Consider the following 17,363-nt stretch of genomic DNA (forward strand, 5'->3'; position numbering starts at 1 on the left):
TATAAAACAAGGTTTCTTGAATAGTGCGTGTACTGTGAATGACAAGTGTGTTTGCAGTCAGTGGTCTGCTGGTAATTGCCTTTCAGTTAGTGATCATGGATTGTGTAAAAATGATTATGAACACACTAATGTCTCTCTGTCTGTGAAACATATCCAGAAGCAGATCACATAAAGAGCTGCTGGGAACAGGTAATCATATGCACTTATTGTATTGTTGTCAGCAGCACTGTTCCCCTGAAATGTCAACATCACCTCCTTGAGTGGAACTCTTGCTGCGCATCAAACACTTGTCTGACTTTGAAGACTCCTCTCAGACTAAACAGATCTAAGTTTCATAAGCAACACTTGTTAAAAAGCAGATCATCTTTGCAAATGATACACTATGAAAGGTTACTCAGTGGTCGCACAACAGGCAGAAGCGTGCTACAGTTACTTCCTGCCTCTTCGAAAGCCAAGGAGAGATGGTACACAGACTAACTAAGCCAGAACAGAAGACATCAGTCTGCATCAGTCTGATGCCATAATCTAAACCAGCAGGTGGAGCTCAGCAGACTGCCAACAATGAGTTAGCAGCATTTGAGTCATGGGAACTGCAACCTTCTCAGTGGTCCAATCAGATGTCATGAAACCATTACATCACTGTCCCAGCACCTCATTGTAAACATGTCTGATATGTCCTTCCAAGGGACTTTTTGTTACGTCAGCGTGATAATGTATGTTTCTTCTCACCTCTGCAAGAAAGTCACGGTGAATGACTGCTATCAAGAATAATCATCTGTGTTACTCGCCTGTTGACTTTCCTCTCCACCCCTTAAGTGTCACTGTGGAAGAGTAACGCCCACATTGCACCACACTCATTTCTAATCGTGAAGGTATATGGTCTTTCTTAGGAAGGGAGAGCCTGCAGATGACATCATGCAGATCCATGGACAGCTGTCAGGATGAGTCAGGTGAATGTGGGCAGACTGAAAGTCGCTGTGTTCCTTATGTCAGGGAACAAAATCCTCCTGCAGTGAGGGAGCTTCCAGTCCAGTCAACGTCAAAGGATGAGTAACTAATATGACAGGAAACTATAACATACAGTAACTTCCATGTCTGCAAAACAATAGATGGTAACGCAATTGTGAAAAAAGCTTATCAGCATGGAGCAGTGCCAGGGCTGCCTTTCGATAAGACATTGTGTTCCTGAATAGAAATGTAAAACTAATCTATAAAATTACTCAGCAGAAAAGTCAAAGAAAACATTTAATGTAATATGTATATCTAATGTATATTTTATATTTTGGAAAGATTACACCCAGTGCTTTGATTTCAAATGTAAAAGCATATTATAATATTCACCACAGTTTCTATTTTTCTAGTGCCACACACTACAGATTTGCATTTGCTCAATTATACATTCAGTGTGTGACAAACATGTGCACTTCCTCATAATGAGAAGGAATTATTTATAACATGCTGTGCTCTTATCATTTGTCGGGCCCAACAGGTACAAAAAGATGAAGTTCAAGGACACCCAAACTTGTCCTCTCAGCAAGCTGTTACTTGGACAAACATTCATCATTCAAGCACACCATTGCACCACATCTAATCCCTCTCCACCACAGAGTATTAATTGGATAAACAAATCTCTGCTACACTATGTATGTGGCTGGCCCCTCTGTTCTTGACTGAAATTAATATTACACACAAGATAATTCAGCGATATATCTCTGTTTGCGGGAATTTCATACGCCTGTTTAATGCGTGACCCCTCAGTTTTGGCATGGTCAAAACTCTATGGAGAAAACAATCACTTCGCAAATTATTATCCCAGGAAAAATATTAAGGAGTGCCTTTCCAGAAGATAATTATATTCTGAGGCCTTCATTAAAGAGCTTCATGAGTACATTTGTTAGCTCATTCTCTTCAGGACTGTAATTCATGCTGCACTGGTGGAGCTTCTTAATTAACACCTACTCTAGCCAACAAATAGACGTGTGTTAGTTGTACTTGCCACAGAACAAAACAACCATTGTTGTTTGTAATGTTCTCTGTGGTCACAACCTTGACTTGCAGATGACTGTCTCCTCTTTTTCTCAGCAATTTTCTCTCTATATAATTGGAATTATATGACCTATCCAATTGCACTGACTTATTTGATTATATTTTCTCTTTTGTTAATAGAATTATACTCTAAGGCCACCGAGGTTTACTGAGCACACACACCAACAGGATGGTGCAGGAAAGGATGCAGGCTGTTAAAAAAAGGTTTTTAACCAAATTACCACCAGACACTACCTTTCTAGTTAGTTTATACAACCATCAAGTAAACCTGTTAACATGATTCCACTGTGTAAAGACACAGTGTATCCATTGTGTGTGTATGTGTGTGTGTGTAAGGTGGAAAAATGAGGCAGGAGGGGTGGCACCTGGGCTCTTCAGATAATCTATTTATGGCTTTCACACTTGATTAAGCCCAAACCAAAATACTTGCCTCTTGAATATGTTTATCAAATGTCTCAGTGTTATCAGTCACAGCTGCAACAAACCATAAAAGAGAGACTACTGCATACTGATTATATCTTATATAGTTTCCCTTGACCTTGAAATTGTAAAAAATTGTGACATATGCAAGCCCTCCCTAGCTAGCTGAATAAAAGTTTCATATGAAATGCCAGCGCTGCTGTAGAAATATGTTTATTATATATTAATAAAATATGAGAAACCGACGCTACAACCTGCTCACTGTGTGTGGGCACCTGATGCTGCGTCAGCTGCATCAGCACTGCCTTTCTCTGGAGTCTTCTGTTACTTGAATTCGTTAAGCCAACATTTGGGCTCATTAACTTTTTTAAAACACACTCTTATTTTTAGTACATAGGATGAATGCAGTAGTATATAATTTCCAAGAGGGTTTGAAACCAAGCTACTCTAAAGGGAACAGATTGGGCCATGAAGAACTACTAAATATGTAGTTTTAAAATCTGGACAACTGAAACAACATCTGACACTTTGACATTGACAGAAATCCATTTTCAGTTCGAAAAGACTCTAATTTGCATCCTGTAAGGACAAACTTTAAAAAGACAACAGTAAAATAAAGCAACCGCCAAAATGATCCATCAACCATGATAAAATATGACACATAAATAGCTGTATACGAAGGAAAAGATACTTTTAATATTACAGTCACACATAATTTGAAAAGATTTAATAATAGATAAAAGGTGGGTACACATGATTTGAGAATGACACTTTTAACCTAAATCAGTTTTTTATTGTGGTGAGCAAAACGGCTGGAATGCTGGAGGAGCAGTGGGATCATACTCATCACACTCATACACTGATCATTTTGGTTGTGAGGTTTGATGTGTTGCAGCTGGACAAAATTAAAAAACTAAAGAAAAGAAATAAAAACACAACTGAATTTCACCATAGCAGTAAAGAATTAAAATCCCTGTTCATGGAATGATTTACAAGGTGGCAAAATTGTGCTTTTTTTGTTCCTGTTATAGTAAGATAACCTAAGATTAGTTTTTTGGGGGCAGTTTCCTCTGTAGTAACTAAATTAATAGAAACCAAGTGGGTTGATGCTTTCAGGATTAAATTAGATATTAATTTTCGTCTGTACTAGGGAGACCTAAGGTGTGCAAATATAGCTTTCGGGTTAAATTGGCACATACATAATTGGCAAACATACTTCACACTTGTTAAAGCACATGACTATGATTCTTGAATAAGTAACACATGACTATCACAAAGCGTTTTATCACACGAGGTTTGTCATTCCTGGTGAGTAGTTCCCTCTTCAGACTGAATGTTAAGAAGATAAAAGTGTTGTCCCTCAGCTTGGCCTGCTCCTACACAAGTTTCATGGAAGCAATAATTAATCCATATATGGACACACACAGTGAGGGCCACGCCCAAAACACCTCCTCGTTTTGTGGGCTTGCTCTGTCCTGTGGTCGCCCTGCCCCGCTGCCAGGAAGTTCAGGAACTCGGTCACCGCCCCAGCCCCCCCTCCGCTTCATCCATTGTTGGGCAATAGTCTGCGACATCGACGCAATCTTAACCGAAACTTTTCAGGTAACTAACGGCTGGTGATCATTTGTAGACACACTTGTATTTACTTTTCGATATACTTTCCAAGGGGATGTGCCATTTAAGGTCGGCAGTTGGGAGCACAACTAAACTGAGTCAGTGAGGGGAGGAAAAGGGAGGAAAACTTTTGAGGCAAGGAATTCCGTAATTCTCATTCCTCCATTTTGAACTTTTAAACTCCAGTTTTTCTAGTGGACCGTTGTCGGTAAGTTCATTGCGTTTTCTTGCGACTCCATTTAGATACATACTTCAGCCATTGTTACGCGAATATTTTATTTGTCACCCCGTTAACACGACAGTTAAGTTTTTTTGCGGCATTAAATCGGGCCAACGGAGCCAACGTGAATGTTTGTTGTGTCGGCTAGCATTAGCATTAGCAAGGTGCCGTGTTTGGGATACTGAACGTTAGCAGGTAACATGCTAAGTTGGCTCAAATGTTGACGGTGACCCATAAAAAGGAAAAACCTGTTGAAAACCGTATAACTTCGCCAGCACCGAGTTGAAAGTGTGCATGGGCGCATCATTTACGTATTTCTGTATCAACTGATGTAACTTTAGCTGGGTTAAACAAACATTAATTTGGGTGAAGTTGGCTACAACAGGTGTAACTTTACCTAACGTTAGTTGTTAGCACCTAGCTTCTCAGGCGTTGGACCCGCCCTGTCGCTCTTAGTGATCAATGTTAAATTTATTTCTTATTTTGGATGTTTCTTGTTTGGGTGACCATAACATACCCTGTCTTGCTGGTCTCTCTCTCTTGCTGGGCCAAATTAGTTTAAAGTATTATATCATCCAAATCACACGCATGTACCCTTAGGGGTATATAGCCTTGCAATTTGTTTTGGTTTCATTTGGTCTGATTTTGAGATAGCTGCCTCTGAATATTCTTTTGCCACACCCAGAGAGAGGAAGTACACGGAGTCTCACCACCGATGTCGCAGTTACCTGGAATAATCCATAGGCTAGTTTTAAATGCAGTTATTTCTTTGGTAGTAGTTTCAGTAAAATTGGCCTCAGCGAGGTGTGGATTACAATAGGATACTGATATATAAAGCTTTTAATGCTGAGTTTACAACAATTTTTTTCACTTCATTTGCACACCACAAACGGTTACATTAATTGGTGTTGTATCACAGCTGTTTAAGCGTTGGAGATTTCAAAACCTCCACAAATCAAAGTATCTTCATGGTTAGATATCATTGTTGTATATTATATCTAGTGGTTTGTGTGAAGTGACCTTTTCATATTATAGTGGAGCTAAACCTTGCAGTGGTTGATAAGTAATTGTAGATTAAAGCCTGGAAGAAGTGGAAGAGCTATAAGATTTTGGTTCATGATAAAATGGGTTACAAATGTGCCAGACAATCTGCATCCATCCATAGTGGCTGGCATTTTTCCCTTGTTTGATTAAAAGTTAAACTGTGTCATAGATCATAACGAGTATAGCTCATCCAAATGCAAACATTAGTCAAGATTCATGAAGCCAAAATTGAAAGCACGCCCACCCAATAAGTAACTGTCCGATGTAATGTCAGGTAGTCATCATTCAAATGTTCTTGTGGTGTTTTTAATATTTTAGCCTCTTTGTTGACAGCATAGGCTAATAGCTAGCTACAACATTGTTCTTACAGTACAGCTGACCAACTTTTCAGTTGAAGCCCCCCAGCCCTTAGGGTTTGCTGATTATCTCTGCCCTTCCATGTTTGATAGCTAATCAATGGAGCTGCAGTCACTGCCTGAAAAGAGAAATCGAAATTGGGCCAGTGTTACTGTGCTCTGCCTTTGGCAGTCATTCTGTGAGAGATGAGGCATTGCTGGCTCTAACAAGGATTTTAATATTTTGACTATTGCACAAACTTTAAAAGACTACTCTGAAAATCACAAAGGAAGATTTAAGAAGCAAACTTCAAATTTTTTTACTCACTGCAGCTTTTATTGCAGTTTTTTGGTGGAGCAAAAAGCCTATCCTTTATAACTTACAACCACAGTCATCTAATTTGACAACAGATATTCAGTGTTTTGGGGGGCAAAGATGTTTTGTTTGATGCAGTTCAAATTGTGTTTCATCTTTTCATTTGAAAAATAAAGCACTCTTGGCCTTGGCCATCATTTTTCCTTGACTTTGCTCATTTATTACCCCCAGAATTCCAGACACCATGACAAACATCAACACAGCTAACATCAATTTTAAATGGGACCCAAAGAGTCTAGAGATCCGTACTTTGGCAGTGGAGAGGCTGCTGGAGCCCCTGGTCACTCAGGTAATGTAAACTGTGCATTTATATTTACAAAAATAGGACATGGTCATATGTTGAATGGTCTCAGGATCTTGGTTACAAAAATGCTTGAATATACAATGATTTGAATGTTCATCACCTATTCATAATTGTTTTATATTATGTGAATATACTGTATTCTACTTAAATACCCAATAAGTGGATACTGTTCCTATGATAAGAAATAACTGAAAGCTAATGCAGTAATGTCATTGGCTTTACATGTGAAAAAGAGCTGTATAACCATAACCATAATCTGCTAACTACATTTAAGATCCTGAAGCGGCTGGTTTTGACGTGAGCTGTCACGTTAAGCTGTTTTGTTTCTGGGCCATACATAGGTCACTACTTTGGTAAACTCCAGCAACAAAGGCCCATCTAACAAGAAGAAGGGACGCTCCAAGAAGGCTCATGTTTTGGCTGCATCAGTAGAGACGGCTACCCAGAACTTCCTGGAGAAAGGAGAAAAGATTGCAAAGGAAAGTCAGTTCCTGAAGGATGAGCTAACTGCTGCTGTGGAAGATGTCCGCAAGCAAGGTATATTGAAAATACATATTGCAACAGTATGTGGTTTCTAGCTTGTACAGAGTGGTTCTTAAGATAGGAATGATGATAAATAAATCATAAACTATGTACATATCATCTCCCCCAGTGGAGGACCTTGAAATAAGAATATACTTTGACTGATAGATTTCTTTTTGCTGTGGGGTTTTCAGGGATCCCATTAATAGACTTTTCATTTAACTTTTCATGTTGGCGGTTCATATTTATGTGAGTCTATACACTTTCATCACTTTGCCTTCTACAAGGATCCAATTTGACCATATTTCCCCTCAGAAGTGCATGTGTTCTTGTAGTCCAGTGTATTTGGACTTCAGCATCACCAACCTAATGTGAGATTTGTATGGCATTTTGTGTTAAAGATTATCTATTGGATCGCTTAGTGCATTACCACCTCATTGTATGGAAGAAGTGGTAATCGAGGTATTGAACAACGTATGCATACATTTTTGTTTCTGTTTTATAATTAAATGCTTTCCTTTTTTATTTGTTGCCACATAGCTCAAAACAGGAGAGTGCAAGTACTTCAGGGATAAAGGAAAAAAAAGTGTGGAGATGTCAGTGATGATGTCAAATGTATTTAAATGGCTATATCCACCTGTCTGGTGGGACTGAACTCAACCACAGTCCATTTCCAACTCAATTTCATGCCTCCTACAAGTCTTTAAACAGAAATCCACCATCAAATCACCAGCCAATGAAATTACCATTTGTCTTCTGATAGCAGGTTCCATCATCTAACAACCACACTTGCAAGTCTCATTTATTGCTTTCTGCTCTGGATATCTGATCCTCTTTTGACACACTAGCGGACCATTGAGACCAGGGAGCTATGACTTGAGGGTGGCTGTTATCACCTAGTGAAGCGACATCTGTGTCACTGTGTCTCTTCTCCCTAGATGCCCAGCGCGCTCGATGCCCCCTCCTCGAGTTCTGCTCTGAGTAGTTGGGAGGTAGATGACATGTCGCTAGATAGCCTGCGCAGTGCTCAGTGCCCAGGAATGTTACTGTAGTTGTGGTAAGCTGTCACTGGGCAGGAATTCAGTGACTGTTGTTAGCTGGTGCCTAGGCCTGGCTGTCAGCTATGCCATGCTGCTCAGTGGAGCGTGCATAGACTGATAATACGGCCATTGAGTAGGGTAACACCACCCACCCCCACTGGATTCAGAAAACATTTTTCCAACCAGCTGTGGCTTACCAGCTGTTTTAAGTAGGAGAAAAAAAAAATTCTGACATGATCATTAAGAATGGCTATGCATGTTGAACGGAAGTTAGTGGATGTTTTGCTACACTTAGCGCATTTTCTTAGTATCTTAAAATATATTTTGTTTTGATATCACTAATACACATCTCTACAGTGACATTTCTTACGCCTTTAAAGATTTTCTTTACTGAGCCATTTCTATCTGCTCTTGTGCTTGTTCTCTTCGTGTTGCCCTTCCCTCCCGGTCTTGTGTCTTTGTTGTCCTGCTGTTTGGGAGGCTTATTGTGTGATATACATTTTAATCATTTCATCATGCACTTGGCTGGCCACAGGTGAACATTAGATAGATGGAAGTTTATTAAAGGAGCACTGATCACTATCTGCCCCCTGAAAATGGCCTTATTGATTTTTTTCACGGGGGGGGGGGTGCAAGCCTGAAGATGCGGACTGTGTTTGAGGCCTGTGTTGTCGATCATTTGCACAAACTGCTTTAGCTCTCTGTCGGGGTGAAATGGTCAGAATCTGCGTGAGGTCTTTGTTGTACAGATTTGATAATACATTTTTTTCCTGTCCCTCACTGAATTTGAAGTTAATCTCCAAATGTGCATTTGCAAATACAGTATCTTTCCTGGAAGAGTGAGGAAACAAATGGCTGATTTGATGATAACAAAAAAAGTCATAAACTTTGATTATCACTCCAAAGTAATTTCCTGGTAAAAGTACTATAGCCTCATTTACATCTTAATGTCTTACTCTGAGGATTTTGATGTTTTCTCTATTGGTCTGTTTTATAGCTGAAACAATTACTTGATTAACAGAAAATTGATCTTCATCCATTCTGATAAATGATTAGCAATTTCAGCCATGTTTCAAACAAAAATGCCAAACATTCACAGTTTGGAGCTTTCAAGATGTGAAGGTTTGCTGCTTTTCTTTGTCAGATATAAACTGAATATCTTTGTGTTTTAGGCTATTTTTGATACTTTATATACTAAAAGTTTTAGCTTTTTTTTTTTTTTTTAAAGATTCAATACTTCATGATTTCATTACAGTTGCTGCTGATGCAGTGATAGTGCTAAAGCCACAGTCACTTCTGCCTCACACTCACAGCTGTGATTCCTCTGAATGAAAAGATACTCTTCACTTTCTACATTAGCCAGGGGCCTTTTTAGGTTTTTCTTGAACAACTAGTTAGTTTGTTTGTTTGTTTGTTTGTATTGGGCTGTGAACACAACATGCCACACAGCAACATTTTGGCAGACTAGATCTGGTGTAAAGACTGATAGAAGACTACTGCAGCTACTGCTGTGTTGCAGATGCGCTGAGCAGGTAGCATGAGTTGGAATGGACACATTCACTACCTTGAAAGTATCAGATCCATCCATGTTTGCTTATTTGTTCTTGTCTGGTCTTTTTGAGCATTAAAAATCTAGGGTCTACAACATAATTAAAATTACTTACAATTAAATATTACCAGCGTACAGTAGGAGAAGATTGTTACATAGTGGCATAAATAAGCAATATGAATGACTTTAATATTTGTATATCCCACAGCTTAATCAATACTGGATTTTTGATTTTAAAACCCAAATCAATATTTGAGTTTTTAAAAACTCAATACAAGCATATTTTCTGGTAATTTTTGATAAGGATCCCTTATTTTTCTTTTTTTTTTTAAATTATGGCAAATCAACATACTGAGCAGGAAACTTGAAAATAAACTTGTCAGCGGTGGACAAACAATAGGTACACTTCTAAATTACCTCAAAGACTTCTTTGGCCTAACAGATATATGAAGATTCCGATATCTGCTATCTACATTAAACTATGTTACTGGTATTAATATTAGATAATGTAGTAGTAAGTGACTGCACAGTTTAAGTATGTAATTGTTGAACACCTGCTGAACTGTAAGTGCTATTGGGCATGCATGATCCTGACATTAGCCAGGCGGAGTTCTCACAGGTTGTCAGTTTACTTACTTACAAGGAGGAGGTCTATTGATGGCTTGTTGTTGATTTTTCAATTACACCCAGTCGTTTAAGCCCAGTTCTTTCCACCAAACACTGAAGTTTCTCAGTCCAGTTGAGCCTGTAGCTTTGCAGCTTTAGCTTAGACTTATACTGGTCAGTGAGGCTGTAGCTTGTTGTCACAGCTTAATTTAAAGACACAAATTTGATGAATAAAAAAAATTTATTTAGATTATCATTGAAAGCTTTACTACCACTAACCAACACCAACATAAAAATGCTCTTACAACCATAATTATAATAATTTCACAAAAAAATTGCACTGACCACTAATGGACTAAAAAGGTCGTGATCACCAGGAGCAGGATATTCTCATGAAGCTTAAAGAGTAATTTAATACTTCCTGGAAATCCATCATCGCCCATCAGGGATGCTGGGTGTGTGCAGAGGTGAAACAGTCTTGAAACTTTCAGCCTGAGAGGGCAGTGAGACACTGTCTGTTGTCAGGTTACTTTTTAAGCACAAATGTCTGAACTTGGTTGGCTTCACCAACTGGACATAAATCTAAGCAAATGTGATCAATTCTGATGTTCAGTGTGATTTTAAAATCCTAAATGATATTATGAGGTGACATACATACAAAGTCTGCGGATAGATTTGAACATAGACGGACGAAAGCTCTAGACAATGAAATTACAGCAAAGACATATATTGAGTTGAAAATGTTTCAGCTGAGTGAAAACATGTAGTTATTCTGAGTTGTATGACTCACTGAATGTAAGGCGACAGGGGCAGAAAGGAGATGGTCTGAAGTAAAATAAGAGAATGAAGTTCCTGATGAGTTTGGAAATCAGTCTCTCTGAGTTGTCACACATACAGTCTCCTCTTGTTCAGTCAGTTTGGGAACTCAGTGACTGCTTGTGGCCACAACTCAGTCTTTGAAAACATTCCAGAGGTCTAAGCCAAGAAGTCACTTCACTTTGTGTCTAAATGCAGCTTGCTCGTTATCTCGGAGTGAGAGAGAGTACACTGACACTTTGACTTCGTAAGAAAACTATTTGCAGCACTTACTCCACACTGCTCACATAGCCAGTTTAGAAGATTTAGTTGATATTGCGATGAATTTTTCAGTGTTGTTGTTGTGATGTTTCATAAAATATCACACCACAGCGTTTTGTTATATCTGTATTGGCAACTTACTGTTGAAACCATTCATGATTATCTAAACTGCTTACCCTGTTTAGGGTCAAGGTGTCTGGAGTCAGTCCCGGCATGCGTCGGGCAAAAGGAGAAGTACACTGTCTATGAAAGCACTTCTTTCTAAGGAGTGGTGCCAGAAAAATAGAGCTGCTCTCTAAATACGGATGTCATAGAAAAAGTATTTAGCAAGATGGTATCAACTGACTGAGAATAAACCGCTGCTAAATTAATTTTCAGATGTCTCTTTTTCAGAGCACACTTCATCGGTATAAGAAAATTATTCATGTATCGTTTTTTTTCTTCGGTCTCTATGAAGCCGTACCACACCATAGGAAAGTGGACAAGATAAGTACTTGTCTGTTTGTTGGCTTTAAAGCTGTAATGCAGCCACAGCAATAATTTTTTAGGGTTTGAATTTGGCTGTGCCTCCACTGAAATAAACTTTACGGATTGTTCATAATGTGAGCCTACAAATTCTATTTGTGTGCCCAGTCAACTGTGCAGGCCCAGCCAATGTAGGACAAAGCATGGTGCTGGACAATCCGGACAGTAAGCCTTTTGTCATGGCTTTGACCTCTTTTTTTTTTTTTTTTTTTTTATAAGAGGACTGTGTGTGCATGTCAGTTTGCAAGCAGAAATTATCAGTGCACACTGGAGAGGTATGGGTGTCTGTGTGTCTATCTTGCTCCGTCTGACACAAGTTGACCTTAGCCAGGCAGGGAAAATGCATCTCTCCAGCACACTCTTCATTTCAAATGAAGACTTCTGACACACTAAACTTGTAGACAGGAACGGACCATGACTGCTCTAAGACATCTGTTGTTGACTCCTGTTGACTACTACTATCACTGCTACTGCTTCTGTTACCACTGTCACTGCCATTACTGCTACTATAGGCTAATTTTGCTACCACTGTTACTATTACTGCTACTGTAGGCTAATTTTGCTACTACTACAATTGCTACTGTAGGCTAATACTGCTAGTACCAATAGTAGTGATAAAAACAGGGTTTAGACATGAAGAATTCTCTGATTTAATGGATAACAGAGGAACGCAATTAATTGCAATGAAAAGCAATTACTATTATTTTCTTTGATTTTGCTAAACATTGACTTAGTTTTTGGGTCATATTTTCATATCACAACCTGTTGGTGAAGCATGTGCTTAGGTAATCAAAATGTAAACACGTTGATGGTAAGATAATTGTTCTTTTATGATTGCAAACGATTGGAAAGCTGATTACTGTTTTCCACAGACTACCACTGATTAAATCCACTTTCTAGCATTATGAAAAGTAATTCATAGTGGTTCAAAACAGTATTTTTTAACATTTACTGGTTCAAAAGTCTGTTTTTGAATCAGTTTTTATTTGAAGGTTCAGTTTAAACCTTGGAGTTACAGCAGATGTTTTGTTTTGTTTTGTTTTGTCACTCATTCTCAGGTGATTCAATGCGCCAGGCTTCTGGAGAATTTGCAGAAGACCCCTGCTCTTCTGTGAAGCGGGGCAATATGGTTCGCGCTGCCAGAGCCCTGCTGTCGGCGGTCACACATCTGTTGGTGCTGGCAGACATGTCTGATGTCTACAAACTTCTAGTGCAGCTTAAACTGGTGAGAGAGTTCAATTTTTTTCTGCATATTGTATATTATAAACAAGCTTATTCATGAGCTATTATAATTTCCGATAAATTGCTTATTTTGAGGACTGAGATTGCACAGTGTTTGTTAGCATTTAGCACAATCTGATGCTATTGATAACCACATTAAGGTATTCATTTTATTCAAGAATTTGCATGGGTGGGAGTAATCCACTTCATCCAGCAGTGAAAGTTTACATGAGTTGTCTAATAATGACCAGAAAAATATATGTTAATGTATTTCTGGGTCAAGACTGATTTGTAAGTTGTATTTTTTGCTATGGTGTGATCAGGAACTGCTCTTAATCTCTACCTTAGCCACTCACTCATAGACACTACAGGGCCAGGGGGGGTAAGGCCCCATGCGAGTGTAAGTAATGCAGTAAAACCAAAACTCCCTCTTAATAAATGGATTCTTAACTAAAATTTAGAAATTCTGTGGTAGAACCCCACTTAAATGTATCAAAACAAAAAAAAGTGAGTCCTCACATTGATATCAGCTGACAGGAACTTTTCAACTCTTGAAACTGAATATGACAGGCTAAATTAGATAAAATCATCGCTATTGATTGGCTTTATTTTATTACAATTTGGAAAATTGCCCTTTGAAATGTTTACGTTTTCAGCAGGTTAGCATTGTCAAAACTTATCATTCAGTTTGTTTAAAAAAAAAAAAAGTACAGTACTTCAGTGAATGTTAGCTAATTTCAAGTATTGTCTACCTCATCTACCATCATCTACCTTGCTCAGGTGGAAGACAATCTGGTGAAAGTGCGCAATGCAGGAACAGAGCAGGACCTGGGGATCCAATATAAGGCATTGAAACCAGAGGTGGACAAGCTGAACATCATGGCTGCGAAGAGACAGCAGGTAATGCACAGTTAGCAAAAAAACTTGAGACAACATCAGAATGTGGGAGCAAAGGAGTCTTGTGGATTTAAATGGGCTGGGAGGTTATTAGGTAGTTGAATATTAGTGGTCTTGTCACCTGTAACAAAACATGCTATCCAAATGACATAGCAAATGTTGAGTAAAACAAAGGCAAGAAGTAAACCTGAAGAATAGTGCCCCATGCTCTAGCTGGACAGCAAAATGCAGTAAGCATGAACAATCAATTACCAGTTACAGTGAAGTGGGCTGGATGTACAAGAGCATAAAGGCTTGACAAAAATGTGACAAAACCCATTTCCTTGTGACAAGAAATGGCTCCTACATTAGGTACGAGGTAGTCAATAGTGTGGTGCATTTCATGATGCATCTTTCACGAAACACAGCTTCATAAGGTTCTTGGTGCAGAATTGAAAATGAAGGTGAGAGTTGAAAATATCCATTCACCACCTTCTCGTGGGTCAATTTCTGACTTGTACAGATATAAAATTGTTTTAATACAACTTTGTGGTGGAAATTTATTTGACCACTCCTCAGCAGTGTTTGATTTTGACCAGTTTGTCAGTTAGTTCCAAGATCCTCACACCAGCTTTCACCACTGATGCACCACTAATGTACTGTTTGGCTGCCCCATGAGTTTTTTTGGACTGTTCCTACCAATATACAAACTTCATTCAGGCATTGCTGTAGAGAAGTTACATGATGAATATAGTAAGGTTTTTTCAGCTGTCACATCATACTGGAAATCTATTTGAATGATGTGATTGCATCAAGTCAAAAAAGTTGAAGCATCAACGAGTACCAGATTCATGCTTCAAAAGCACTTAACTAACATCTCAAGTGCAAAATCTACCCGAAGACAAGACAGTTCTTGTTCTCCATATTTCCCCTCTTTAAATGGAAAACTTGCCAAAGTGATCACTGATGATTTTGTGAGCAAATTACTTTTACTTGTATCTGCACTTTTTTTTATGGATAGCTAAATGTGTTAAAGTGAATACAGGAAGTAATGGGGCTTAAAGACTGTTTTTTTTTTCTCTCAGAGCATGTCTCAGGCAGTAGAGGAAAAAAGCCCTGGGAGTGTTCCATTTGAAGGAGAGGCTTTCATTTTGTGTATGCAAGCAGGTTTTTTTTTTTTTTTTTTTTTACAGTATAAATCTATGCCAGTGATCACTATCTCCTCTCCTCCCTCCTATGAAGATGTAATTGCAATATAATGCTGAGGTCTGAATAGCAACGCATTAAATTGCAAAGGCATATTATAATGGCCTGATTATGACTGTGTTGTGTTACCGCAGGGGACAGAAATAAATCTGGGTCATCCAGAACAAACTCTGTCACACTTAGTGTCTCCATAAGGGCATGACAGGCCCATTTTGAATCTAAAGTACATTACCACCCCGCCCGCTTTAGGTGTTCCATCTTCCAGTTTAACCCTTGATTTTCCATCCTTTTCTTCTTTCTTTTTTTATCTCATTATGCTAGGAACTAAAGGATGTCCACCACAAGGACCAAATGGCTGCTGCTCGCGGGGTTCTACAGAGGAACATCCCCATGCTGTACACAGCGTCCCGTGCCTGCCTGCAGCACCCTGACGTGGCAGCCTACAAGGCTAACCGTGACCTTATCTACAAGCAGCTGCAGCATGCAGTCTCTGGCATCTCCAACGCTGCCCAGGCCACTGCCACTGAAGACTCAGCACTCAGTCAGCCAGCAGGAGGAGGAGAGCTCGCCTATGCCCTCAACAATTTTGATGTAAGTCAAATGAATGGTTTACAAATTACAGCACTTCCAGGTTCAGCCAGATCAATTAAAAACATGAACTTGATGATCACGTTTCCCCAACAACAGTAAGGCTCAGTTCCAAATGTGTATTAAAAATATTTATTTATTGACAGAGATAGATGAGGGCCTATTCAGAAAGGCTATAGTTAGGTCAGATTTTTAGTTCATAGAGCTAAGCCAACTGAATAATAAAATGACCAAAACCCTTGAAGAGCTTGGGGTCGAGGTGGAAATTAGAATGAGATATGTGGACAAATTGGGACATGGCTTTAGGGTACATTGAATATGTTCATGAGTCACTACTACTTCATTCCTTGATTTGCTTCTATCTCTATGTCAAATGGAGGAGATTTGCAATACTCTAGCTTTCAGAAGGAGACATACATTAGGCTGAACTTATAAATGCATCCTGTGAATAACTCAAGTTTACATGAATAAGGTTAACCCCTTGTCTGCTGGTTGCTTCTGAACTTTGCTCTACTGTTGCTAGGTTGGTTGGTTGGTTCTAAATAATACAGCTGAAGTGTATTTTATATAGTTATTAGAAAAATGGCAAACTGAAATATGGAGGAGCCAAATCTATACTTAACTTTAGCATTTAGCACAGGCAAGTACCTTAATCTGCTAAAAACATTTTACATGCTGATGTTTAGTTCCTTGTATATTTGTGCTTAAACCTTTATATCTCTGAAAGTCAGTTGGTGTAGTACAGCACAGTTAACAATTTTAGTTTAATTTTGTTTGAATTTATTTATTTCTCTAGTCTGTGCTCCAAATCTCTGATTTTTCCTGTAACCGTTTTGGTGCTAAAGTGCATTCAGATGCAACCAATATTCAAACAGATTTATAAGACCTTATCCAATAAAAGGTTGCTTAATATTAATTGGAAATGTATAACTAAAAAGGTATATAAAAATATGACGTATTAGTCATCATAATATTGACATGAAACAACATCAGGATAACAGCTGGATAAAACATTGAGCTAATCACCTTAATGCTGCCTGTGGTGATAAACGCAAAGATGATTAACCAGATTTTTTTTTTTCTCTGCCACTGACTTCTGTCACACCTTCAAAGAACCTTTTTTATTTACAGAAGACTGTTCATATTCAGAGAGTTTCCAAAGACACAGAACACATCCACAGGGATGAATTACAGGTTTCCATTGTGTGCTCTTTCGCCAGACACAGGACTTATATTGTGTTAATCAATTTAGTCATTTAGCAAGTAGCACTGTGTAAGGAGGGATTCAGACCAAAATCAGCCCAGCAATAAAATACGATTCAGGAAGTCCAGTTTGAGTAATTGATTAATTTTCTTAAAGTTGATGCTCTTTCAGAGCCTCATGGATTGACTTTATAATGTGTTGAAAGGGTGAGAAGTATGTTAAGTATCAAATATTTGTTAAATATGATGTACTGTAATATACTTTTTACACCAAAATTAGCATGTATAAGCAGGCCAGCAAGTTTGCCTTTCTGTTGTGACTGAGAGGACAAAATTGGCGTGTTCACCCAGGTGTCATGTTTACATCACTGCCAATTGGAGTTGGAGCCAATAAATACCCATGACTACTGCAGAGTCATTTCAACCGGGAGTGAATGCAGATTTTACACTTTCACATTAACGACAAATGCCAGATGTCAATGGGTGTTAGTTGGTTTTTTGTATAGTGTAAAAGGGGCTTAAGTTGTCAAAGGCCATGTGGCAGTAGTCAACAATATTGCCTTGCAGTTAATGAATAATGCTGGCAAAAAC

The 17,363-nt window shown here is 38.6% G+C and overlaps 1 protein-coding gene across 2 annotated transcripts in view; it reads left to right on the forward strand.

Moving 5' to 3' along the window:
• Nucleotides 1–3,951: 3,951 nt before the first annotated feature.
• The window catches only part of ctnna1 (catenin (cadherin-associated protein), alpha 1), a 79,602-nt gene continuing 66,190 nt past the window's right edge, over nt 3,952–17,363 (forward strand). The window contains exons 1-6 of one of the 2 annotated variants that reach the window (XM_056382228.1): nt 3,952–4,068; nt 6,227–6,344; nt 6,701–6,896; nt 12,737–12,903; nt 13,680–13,799; nt 15,303–15,572. In XM_056382228.1, coding sequence (XP_056238203.1) covers nt 6,240–6,344; nt 6,701–6,896; nt 12,737–12,903; nt 13,680–13,799; nt 15,303–15,572 — 858 coding nt within the window. In that variant the 5' untranslated portion in view covers nt 3,952–4,068; nt 6,227–6,239. The other variant, XM_056382227.1, reaches the window with a different exon arrangement.

The sequence above is a fragment of the Seriola aureovittata genome, chromosome 8 (assembly GCF_021018895.1).
Source record: "Seriola aureovittata isolate HTS-2021-v1 ecotype China chromosome 8, ASM2101889v1, whole genome shotgun sequence".
Lineage (NCBI taxonomy): Eukaryota > Metazoa > Chordata > Actinopteri > Carangiformes > Carangidae > Seriola > Seriola aureovittata.